We start from the raw sequence: 11826 nt of genomic DNA, 5'->3' as shown, positions 1-11826 counted from the left end.
GGCCCGCTGCTGCGCCGTCACGCTCGACGCATGGCATGCCAGGGTTTGGAAACGGTCGGCGAAATCCTGCACCGTGGAGGTGAAGGGAAGGCGGCCGAGCTCCGCCAGGCGACTCCCGTGAACCAGAGGCCCAAAGCGAAGGAGGCAGAGCTCGCGGAAGCGCTCCCAAGGGGGCATGGCGCCCTCGTCCTGCTCGAGAGCGTAATACCACGTCTGGGCCGCGCAGCGGAGGTGGTAAGAGGCGAGCCAGGTACGCTCCGATGCGAGGGTGCGCTGCCCGCGAAAAAACTGGTCGCATTGGTTGAGCCAGTTGAGGGGGTCCTCCGTGCCGTCATAGGTGGCGAAGCCGATCTTGGCGAACCGTGGCGGTGTCTGCGTCGGAGCGCCGTGTCGAGAGGGCTCTGAGGGGCGGAGCAGCGAAGCGGGTGGCGCCTGGTCGGAGTACTCCAGGTAGGGACCCGCAGAGCCGGATGGCCTGCCGAACTGCGGGAATGATGTCGACTGTTCTGGAGCCGTGGTGTAGACCGGTGATGGCGAAGACCCAGCCGCCCACGCCGGTAATGGCGATGGAGAGGACAGAAACCGGACCTGGTGTGTTGGCAGGCCGGCCGGAGCGGCGGATGACAGTCCGACGCTGGGCAGAGGTGGCGCCTGGAGCTGCAGCAGCTGTTGCGTCTGTTGTGGGTACCGGCTAAACGCGGCGGAAACCGGTGTAGAAGTCGGCGGCCACGGCGGCTAGAGCTGGCCCGCGGCTGGGGACTGCTGGAGGTGCAGCGACGGCGGAGGCCCGCTGGTGTAGCCCGCCTGGAACAGCAGCAGGGGCGGTCCGCTCGGGCCAGACGCGGCCTGGATCGGCCAGTGCGTCGCCGGGTGGCTGTAGGCAGGGGCGCAGCCGGCGGGGTGGTGTACGGGCTGGTCAGGTACAGGGAGATGCCCTGGACGGCCGTCACGAGGTCCCGCGGGATGCTGGTCATCTCCTCCAGCGTGAAGACGAAGGTTGTCGGCGGCGCGGAAGTGACGAGGGCCGGCGGCGCGGAGGTGATCGGGGCCGGCGGCGTTGGGGACCCGGCAGTGGTCATCGGGGCAGTGGTCATCGGGGCGGTGGTGCCGCCGGGCAGCGTTGGCGTGGATGATGATGATCATATGATCGCAACCAAGTCTCTGGATACCAAATTGGTAGAACCAGGGATCCTACCGGACCTGCTCCGTAGGTTGTAGGGGAAGGATGGAGCGGGGCGAGGTGATGAGCGGGCGCGCCGGCGGCTGGGCACCGTCGCGTAGGAGGAAGATGGCGGCGGCGGCTAGGGTTCCGGATCCTCTGGGAGCTGGGCAATAGGGATAATAATATTTTTATTGCTTAATCTCAAAAAGAGTCTTACAGCATATATTTATAATCTAGATAACTTGCATACAAATTAACCTAAAATAACTTATGGGCTAAGATTGCGCGATGGGCCTTCTACGGCCGTAAGCTAAACCAGTCATAACAATGTTTCATGTGAAAGACCGATTCGTCTAGGACTCAAAGCAAAGCGAGTGATCCGTCTACAACTCGAAGTATAACAAAGGGGATCCATCGACGCAAGCTTTCAGGTTCGACTTTAATCTAGAAACGCCGCCCACTTCCAACTTGATGAAATTTAGTTTTCTTTGAAATATGCAAGGTTTGTGCAGCTGCTTTTTAACAAAAAAGTTTGTATTACTATTGTCATGCCTTTTACTAGTCGAATATAAAGTAGTGACGTGTTCAAGTATTTTAGGTTCACAATAAGCTTGTGAATGTTTTAGTGTCCACTAATATAAAAAAACATGGTTTCACATATATGCAAGCAATCCTCACTATCCAGATGCCTAAACAGTCATCGAAAGTATATGTAGCACACATACTATGTTTGACCGATGATGTCAAGTTGCATGGCATAAGTTCTGTTCAGGCTATGGCATCATTAGTAACACTGAATAATGTTATTTCTTCATGTTCTACTATTAATCTAAAGTTTGTGTTATTCACCCAGAACAATTGACTCGGGATCATGTTTCATGTTCCAAACTACCGTCTTGAATTACCCTATACTATCAATCGGTCCATTATTATTGTCATCAACAATCTGTGTCTCATGACCCAGTTTATCGACCTGGCTACCCCTGATTCATAGCAACCTGCGTTTGCTCTGTCGTGAAGCACATATATCGGCAAGCTTAAATAGAGAGGTAGAGATAACGGATGGAGGAAGAAGAAAAGGAGCGATTTAATGGTATAAAAAGAGGGCCCGCAATGCTATCTTGTGTGCATAGGATCCTATGATCCGCGTGCCTTGCGGTCTCTTGTTGCAACGCACGGCCATATGTGTAGTCTTCACTAATTTTAAAAGTGTTCCGGATATAGGATAAAAAAACAGGGGCGCACATTTCCATAGAAAACTATTACAGCCAAATACTAGAATTCAAAGATATAGCATGCTTAGCTAGAGTTGGCAACTTCATTAGATCAATAGTGCCACAGCCAGGCTAGAATATCGCCCATGATTCATCGATCACAACAATTATGATCCGGATTTTGATCAAAACATGGCAGTATGCTCCCTATTCTTGCAGTACATATGATTAATCAATTTATATGAAATTTCAACTCAATAAATCATTTAACGTCATATATGAAGACAAAATATATCCCAATGAATATTCGAGTGGCGAATTTATTCAGATACTGCTTTTTGCAACAATACAATCATGACCGATATTAACAAAATAAACCCCACTCGAATATTGTTATTTATTTACGGAAAAACATGAGAAGCCCAAACAGGCAGTGGCAGTATGATTCTAAATGAAGGACATAGCAACAGTATTTTTATGCTACACTGCATGAACAGCAAGCCCACACTCACGTTCCTACTGTAAACCCCAGGATCCAAAGGAAAAACCAAGCATGACTGTTGAAAACTTTCATGTCATCGTGTGAAAATTCGTATGTAGCACAAACTAATCAATCTTGACATTTGAATATAGGAGTGTGTCCCTCGTAAGCGGCATGTTCATGAGCAAGCAAATCTGCACAATCAGCACATAGTGTTGTCATAGATTGCATTTCGCCAAAGTTGATCAATAATAGACAAGACTACAAGAAAGCATGCTCACCCCAATGAGAGTTGAGACGAGAAGGATGATCCCTGTAATCCATGCAAGACTCAATCTAACAAGATATATAGCAGCTATAGAAGCTGTAGCATTAGTTTTAGATGCTTCTGCAAGCCGTCTTGAGATATGCAATGAAGACGGTGCATCGATGATGGATGCCAAGGATGTTGAAGCCTCCTTAGCGGATATTACCAGTCCAACAATTTTTCCTATATTAATACATCATAAATGTCGAAACAGAAAAAAATCAACTGTCAATAGTGTTCTGCAAATATAACAAGTGTACTGATTGCAAAGGTTATGTTTCAAGTCAACAATCAACCGCACAAAGTAATTTACCATTATATGCTCCCTGCAATTGATCAAATGCTTTTGTGAGAGCTGTCTGAACTACTTCAGCTCCCTGCTTAACAATTTCTGCGGAACCATATTCATCTTCCAGAGCCTAAATAAACCGGTCAAATTAGTAACTTTATATCACTAACATAGGGGAGTCATGTGCTTATATCAAGGGTATCTGGGCAAGGAAGAGACAGGGTCTCTTGAATATTTTGCTGTGCACAGTTAATAAGGATATTCAAATTGCGGCTAAAGATTTATGTTTATAATTACCTTAATGCCCGTGAAGTGGCATACTAATAACTCTGCAGGGCTCACCATGCCTCCTGAGAAATCTTCGTGAACCTGAATACCCCTTTCGATGGTTTTAAGAAGGGAGATCAAGCTGGATGCAAATTCAACGTCTGCTTCCTGTGTAGACATGCAAATGCAGTTAAATAAATGCCTACAATTTAGTGGTCAATTTTGCACAAACTAGGAAGTGAGCTTATCCAATTTTAACAGAAAAACAATGCATCATCAGACGAGTTATGTTCTTTTGAAACCAAGTTCATGTTAGTATGCAAATGGATGATGAAGCGATGCTAACCTTAGTGAGGAACAAAGTAAGACTGTTTCCACTCTTCAAGGGAATGTTTAATTTGCTATCAGCTTTCTGATAGGATCCCGCCAACCAGGTTGCCTGCACAAAAATTGTTCTACTTTTAGTTTCTAGATTGTACTCCCTCCTTCCCAATATGTTAGGCATATTAGGAATTTGCACGAAAATTAGCGCATCGTTTGTTACAGGGGCCGTCGTACAAGGGATGCATCCCCGACTGGAAAAAAAAGAGAGGCAGGCACACGCATGATCTCCTTTGACCTAGTCTTGATTGACCGATCCAATCCCAAACTCAGATTGCCTCCAACTCGCCCCGCCAATTCTTTCCCGCGCCGGCCGTCAAAACTTCAAATTTGGAAAGCTCCTCAACCATCGATCGTGACTTACAGCGCTCCCCACTAACTTCTCTTTCTTCCCCCTGCTTCTTCCCTGTGCTTCTTCTCCCTCTGCTGTAGAGATCTCTCTGCTGTATGCTTTCGTAAACATGGTGGAAATTGACCTGAATCTGCCGCCTAGATGGGATGACAATGGCAATTACACTGGTCCTGTCATTGATCTCAACAATGATCTGCTATGGGCTGACACCTACGAAGGTTAGTTTCCTCACATGGATTTGTTTCTGCCTAGTTATCGATCTGAATGTCAGGAGTACTGTCAATCTCTAATTTTTCAACGATATCTGCATCAACAGACGTTGGCGAGGGAGAAGATTCTGACGATGCTCACAGAAACCACTGTAAAAATCATGCTAGCGGAGAGGCGCACATTGGAGGAGGTGGACACACGTCAAGCCTGCATGTCCGAATCGGCGGCATCGGACGCACACTAGACCTTGCCGGTCAGGGCCATGTTGGCGTGCATGCTGACCGTCGCCTCATCAGACGTGGTGTTTTTGGACGCTATGTCCCCGGCCATGTCGATGCCGGGCATGGTCGCCGGAGACCAGGCCTGACTGGGCACGGCGTAGGCTGGCTGGGAAATTGGCATAACTTTCAGCCTGGACAGAGCAACGCCGAGCAGCACATCATTCACGATGGCCACTGTTCATGGCAGCGACGAGCACCGCAACTCGGATCAGGGGAACAACGAGCACGGCAACTCGGATCAAGGGAACAACGCGCATGGCAATGGAGGGTATGGCAAAGGTGAGCATGACACCGGCGGTCATGGTACCGGCGAGAATGGCAACATCGAGCAGGGCGCCGGAGAACATGGCAACAGCGAAGGAGGTGGCGCAGGTCCGAGTAAGTGTACGAAACCTATTCTTTTCAGTTTGAGGCTTGAGTGCAGCCACGTTTCTTTCAAGCATACATCACTTTTTGATTGTTGTTTTACAGCGTGTTTAAATAATGCATGTAATTCAGGTGCAGAATTGTGTGGGTTCCTTAATTCTTTTTCATGATTGAATTGATCAGTGTTCCTTGTTGGCATAAGCACATGTACACTGAGAATTTGTAATCAAATAGGATTAGCAGAGTAGTAGTTCAAGCCGGTTATCTACTAGGTTATCAATTATTTTTGCATGGAATCAAGCAGGGCCTTTTTGCGCTAGCCTGCCTTTGTCGGCGTCGTTTATCATCGTGTCTCGCTGTTGCCCACTAGCACTTGGCATCGTGTGAATAGAGTTAGAGTACAGTACACGTGCATCCAGCATTGTCATTTGTCATCCAAGTTTATGTAGACTTGTGATAGCTACACACCTTGTTGCCTGACATGCTGTAAATTTTTTCTTGTCTCACAGATCAGAGGAAGCGCAAATGGTGCACAGACAATGAAAGGAGGACTATATACAGCATGCCTTTGGATAGGAGTACTCATGGCATATTGAAGCGAGGTGTTTCACTACAAGTGGCAGCACAGATGGGTGTTTCTCAGAGATGTGTGCAGCGTTATCTCTACTACTTAAAAATAACATAAGGTTCCCATTTCACCTTTCTTCTCACCACCCCTTCATCCAACCTTCCATGTATATGATAATCCATCACCTTAATTTACTTATCTTCTGAACCAATTCCACTCTAAACTTACCAAACTTCTAATCAAAACATAAGGTAATTCACGGTCAGAATTTGATGAACATTTATTTACAGTATCACTTTATTATTGAAAGGTAAATCACAAGTTAACGTACTAGAATATTTATATCCCGTTGCAATGCACGAGCATTGTTCTATTGGGAAAAAAGGCCAGAGAGGTGGAGGGGTGAATGCTGTTGTTAGCAAGAGGGCAAAGCACTGTAGCCGCAAGAAAGTTTAAATCAACCCAGATGATATTACTGCAATTCCAGTGATGAAAAGGACCACTCTGCATGACCTAGCCAAGGAGCTGAATTTTGCAAAGAGCACCTTACACAGGAGGTTTAAGGAAGGCAAATTCAAGCGTGACACGAACGATATCAAGCCAACATTGACTGATGAAAACATGAGAGGGCGTCGGTGCATATCGATGAGAAGTGGTTCTACATGACTAGAAGATGTCAGAAATATTACTTGGCCCTTGATGAGGACAAGCCTAAAAGGGGCATTAGGAACAAAGGATTTATTCCGAAGGTGATGTTCCTTGTAGCAATTACGAGGCCTAGATTTGATGCACCTGGGACATGCACATTTGATGGGAAAATTGGAATGTTTCCATTTGTAACTAGAGAGCCTTCTAAGAGGTCAAGCACAGGGGTGCTGGTACCATGATCACAAAGGCAATGATATCTGTCGCAAAGAATGATAGCCATGAGTTTCTTGTTAACAAGGTCCTGCTCCTGCCTGCCATTAAACAGAAATGGCTGGTTGAGGAATTTGGGGAGCCTATTTTCATCCAGCAAGACAACGCCAAAACCCATATTGATGTCAATGATGTTGTGTTTAAAGAAGCAGCAACTGCAGATGGGTTTGACATAAGACTGATCTACCAGCCACCCAATTCTCTTGATCTAAATGCTTTGGATCTTGGTCTTTTTTCAGGTATTAAATCCATATTCCAGAATTCAGCTATGAATAGCAAACACAAACATATTGCTGAAGACATTATGGATCTTGTTTTTTATTGCAGGGTATGCAAGCAATGTTTCAGAAGTCAGCTCCGAAAACCGTAGACGAACTTGTTGCTAAAGTCGGACAATTTGTTATGTTCAGGTGCTCAGTGTGTGTTTATCAGAGTTGCAAACTTATTTGTGAGTATTGTAATCAGATTTGCTAATGTGATTTGCTTCAGTTTGATGTGTTGTCATTTTTCTTGTCAGAAGATCCTGTGCACTTAATGTAATCAGAGTGCTAACCTTTAATTCAGGAGTAATCGTGGAGTTCTTGGTCTTTACTGTCTTGCTCCTAGCTTCCTTGTGTCAAAAAATTCATGCTGGCAGTACTAGCAGGCCATGCATGGAGCCAGTCCATGCATGTACCAAACTGACTCAAAGGATCTTAGTGCAGGGGAGGGAATTTGTAAATGTAGCATGTGTTACTCCAAAAATAGCACGCATGGGCTACTCACAAAGGCTACAAAACATACTCCATCATAAGCAAAAAAATGAACTCTGATTTGTAAACCATGTTACAGAAAGATAAATGTTCATACTATTTCAGGCTAGGGGACCGAACAAATCTAACACGGATTAGGTAATGTAAGGTGAAAGCCAGTTTCAATAGGTAATCTATAAGGTTCAAAGTACAGGGGCAAAATAATTTTGAGCATGTCCTTCCGTACGGCAGACTCTGGTTTTTCTCCCTCACCTAGTTCTTCTTCAGCATTGTCATGCCCTTCTTCAGGCTCAATGTGTCCTTCGTTGCCATCATCATGCTCTGCTTCGGCCTCACCTTGCTCTTCTCCGGCCACTCCTAGCGAAGCTATTACCTCTGCTTCAATTTCCTCGAGGGAGTCCGGTGGTTGGCTCTCTCCTGCAAGGATGTCCTGTTCAACCTCGAAACTTTCTTGAGCTGACATATCTTCTGCACCAACACTCAAGTCTTCAAGAAAATCCGGGACTTGGCTACCTTCAATACTGGAGTACCACTCTTTGGGAAGATGTAAAGTATCATCTCCTATTGTCTCTTCGATGAGATCCTGACTTGGCTATCTTGATCATGCTCGGGCACATACTGTTGCTATTCGAAGACCTCGGTATTGTCCGCACGGTCGACGTCCATAGCTTGCTGCTTCGTCAGCTCGTTCTCTGCTTCAACCTGCACATCTTCAAGGGAATCCGGTACCTGAGTAGCATATGTGTCTGGCACATACATCCATAGCTTCATGCCCTCAGATTCTAGGACGCCATAGACATAGCTCATATCCACTTCTTCATCTCCGTTGATCATATCATTGGCTCCTTCAACAGTGATGTCCTGCTCATCGACACATTCGCCATCGTTGGTCTCGTCATCCGAGTTAACTTCGTGCGCACTGTTGACCTTGTTGATATAGTCCTCCCAGATCATGCGGCCATCACCCAGTCCGTCGCCGTACCCGCCGCCAAGAGCGTCGTCCTGTCCTTTATGTTTTCTTGCTTCATCACCATCGCCGTTGCGGACACCGTCGTCGTGGCCGTGGTCATCGCAGGTCCCGGTCTTCCCCGTCGACGTCCAACCTCCGTGTCGTCTAGCTGGTCGGGCTAGCTTCGAGCCGGCCGTATCGTGGTTGCCTGTTCCCATCGTACTGGGACGGCCGCGCACGAGACCGGCCTCATCGGCGGCAAGCTGCACAGCAATGCCATCGTCGGCGGCAAGATGGGCAGTAACTCCTTTGCCGGCGGGAGCGTAATCGCCAACACCGCCGCCGTTGAGGGGCCTGGCCATGGATTGATGTCTGTACGAGGTGGGAAAGATCGGAAGGAGAAATGGTGTGCTGGGCGTTCTTCACGCAGGAGAAAATTGCGCGGGGGAGGCAAGTGAGGTGGGTCATTCATGGGGAGAAAATTTTGAAGGAGAGAGAGACGAGTGGGTGCTCGTGGGAACTAACCGCAAGAGAGGGTCGTCGTCGTATTTTTTTTATTTCCTGAAAACTAGCTATCGTTAGCGACGCCGCAACTGTGCGCCTTACATTATGGAATTGCATGCAGTTCCTAATACGCCTAACATATCGGGAAGGAGGGGGTACTAGTTTCCTCCTAACGAAATAGTACATCTCTACTATTAAAGGGGAGTTGGGGATTGTACGTATGTACGTCCAACTCCCCCTACCCTCGATCTCCCCTCCTCCATCTCCTACATTAACTCAATCAAATCTTACCAAAACCACAACTAAATCAAAAGTTTCCTTGCCTTCCCCTACCCATACCCAAATCAAATCAAATCTTACCAAAACCTCAAACCTCAACTGAATCAAAACTTTCCTTCCCATACCCATACTCAAATCAAATAAAATCTTAGCAAAATCTAGAATATGATAGGTGTAAGATTTATGTCGAACATGATTGGTAATGAACCACTAGAATATGTATGCCCCCGTTGCAATGCATGGGCAACTAGCTAGTACTTACCAAGTTGGCGAGTTCGTTATCAAGAACATCTAATCCAGAAGATTCATCCGAACGAATGACAATCAATTCATCCTTATCTGCAAGGTACATGATCAATGATACTTATGTGTCAACAAGGCAGATACAGAAGTAGGGGCATCCAAGTTCCAAAAGCAGGGACATGCTCAGGAATTAGTCAGACCTGAAAGCTCTATAGCAGCACTTTTTGCACCATCAATCTTGGTTTTGTAAATACTGCCGGCATCAGATATGAAGCCATCAACATAGTCTGATATACGATCAAGAGAGACAACATTAGTGGCTACATCAAAATGCATGAATAATTCTGATAAAATCATTCCCAGCAAATTAACATACCATGGGATCCATCAAGTTGCATCAAGAAAACAGAACGAGGTCTGTCAAATGGGTTTGGGAGTAGCAGCTTGTTTAACTGAAAATCAATATAGACAAAGGTTGCATAGCTTAGATAGAGTAGCACAATGCACACAAAGGCTAGCTAAACCACAAAAGTTAAATAACCTTTGCAGAAGAAGGTGCAGGAAGAATGGCAGGTGGTGCAAAACCAAGCAAGACAGAAACAGCTGCAGAAACTTCACCAAGTGACATGGACGTGGCCTGTTGTAGCATGACAAGGCATATCATGAGATCATACTGCCCCGTGGGAGAGGAATGAAATAAAAACGACAACTAAGGTTGATTTGTCATGGTAACCACCAACGGGGGGGGGGGTCAGTTAGGTAAAAGCAAGGGTAAAGTGCTATTAGGGCATATATGGACGCAGGTGCTTGTAGCAAACAAAGCAATAAACTGCTTCTTGCCATGCAGGTTTGATAAGGTGCTAATTTTAGGTACCTCTGACTAAATGTTGTTATGCATCTAAGAGCAAGTCTAATAAGATACAGTCAGTAGGCTTTAAGGATTAAAGTATTGTATTTTTGTTGAGTTAGATGGACGCGAGAGAAGAGGGGAGAGAAGGGAGGCAGGCTGTAGATTAACAGCCAGCTGCAGCAAGGCCTCCAAAAAACATTGTGAAAGTGTAGGGTGGGTCATATATTAATAAAGTAGTAAGTACTTAGTAACTAGCTACTATTAGTGTTGTCTATTAGGTTGGCTATAGCTGACATGATAATTTCATATAGCCGGTTGTTCACTATACTATTAACCATACTCTAAGCACCCATGGAGAGTAGGTGCTTAACTTTCTTGTTTGAGAACGAGTAGATGGGATGACATAAATGGCTGGGTAGTTGACGATCTATTACTGGCTTTATTGGCTCTCTTTAAGCCCCGATGTAAATGCATCATATCGCGTTGTAACAGCTAGTATTTGTTTTTTCAATGGTCGTCTGGTATTTTTTACGTACATGTGTAAGCTACGAACTAGTACAAACTATAATCCGGTATGGATTAGCTGGAAGAGTCGTTTGAACTTGGTGGCACGCAGCGACAGATTGGTCCGCCGAGAAAGAGAGAGGATGACTGGGGACTGAACCTGGTCCTCTGGCTGATCCCTCAGGTAGCGGTGCGATGCGCCATCGATGAAGGCCGCGGCATCTCCCTGTCTCTGTGGCAGCATACGGATGGAGCCATCGTAAGGGGGCAACAGATAAAGGATTTGCTAAGAGAGCAAGAGTTGGGTACCTCAGGGGCGGCGACGACAAAGGAGAAGGCAAGCGCGAGGAGAGGGAGGAAGAGAAGGAGGTGATGGCGAGCCATGGTCGCCGGCGTCGGCTGGAGATCCGATCGAGTCGCTGGCCAAGATTTGGATCTTGGTTGTCCCTCTCTCCCCCTCCCTCTAGAAAATAGATAGGGGAAGCAGCTGCATAGACAAGAGAGTAGATTCGGAGGTTGAGGAAAGGCAGGACACGACGCGCACGTTCCGACCTGTTATTATTGGTGGGCTTTGGGCTTCCTTTCTACTTCGATGTGATCTTCATGGGCCGTCGAGATACACGCGGCAGAAACGAAGAATGGGCGGGGTGACCTGATGCATTGTAGTTGTAGTTTGCCTCTTTCTCACGAGAAGTGCATGGATGAACCCGGTTACATATAAACCCATTTTGAAAAACACATTTCTAAATTCTAAAAAAATCTGGAAAAAAATTGCACGGGTACATCTCCATGTTCTATGTGCGTGCATAAAGTTTCACAGAAAAATTACTTTTTTGTGGCCTGTGAAAAAAGACAAAAAATTATGTTGTGAAACACTATTTAGAAGCACTGAAATTTGTCTTTTTTGCGGAGGCAAAACAAAAAGACATTTTTTCATAAAACTTTGTGC

General features: G+C 46.2%; 1 protein-coding gene across 3 annotated transcripts; it reads right to left on the bottom strand.

The window, feature by feature from the left end:
* Positions 1 to 2668: 2668 nt before the first annotated feature.
* LOC125525832 lies at positions 2669 to 11434 on the bottom strand. Of its 3 annotated transcripts, none has more exons than XM_048690838.1 (11): positions 11187 to 11434; positions 11038 to 11109; positions 10065 to 10160; positions 9900 to 9975; positions 9724 to 9810; positions 9543 to 9619; positions 4067 to 4159; positions 3751 to 3888; positions 3478 to 3583; positions 3139 to 3347; positions 2669 to 3051 (listed from the first exon to the last, which is right to left on the bottom strand). In XM_048690838.1, exons 1-11 carry the CDS (start codon positions 11259 to 11261, stop codon positions 2983 to 2985), a joined length of 1098 nt encoding a protein of 365 aa, XP_048546795.1. In that variant the 5' UTR covers positions 11262 to 11434; the 3' UTR covers positions 2669 to 2982. The 3 variants fall into 3 exon arrangements, with proteins under 3 accessions (XP_048546795.1, XP_048546796.1, XP_048546797.1); XM_048690839.1 differs by having other exon boundaries at positions 11038 to 11103; positions 11187 to 11416; XM_048690840.1 differs by lacking the exon at positions 4067 to 4159.
* Positions 11435 to 11826: the final 392 nt, after the last annotated feature.

The sequence above is a fragment of the Triticum urartu genome, chromosome 7 (assembly GCF_003073215.2).
Source record: "Triticum urartu cultivar G1812 chromosome 7, Tu2.1, whole genome shotgun sequence".
In the NCBI taxonomy this organism is placed as follows: Eukaryota; Viridiplantae; Streptophyta; class Magnoliopsida; order Poales; family Poaceae; genus Triticum; species Triticum urartu.
The sequence above is the reverse complement of the archived record's forward strand: the minus strand, read 5'-3'. Positions and strand labels throughout refer to the sequence as shown.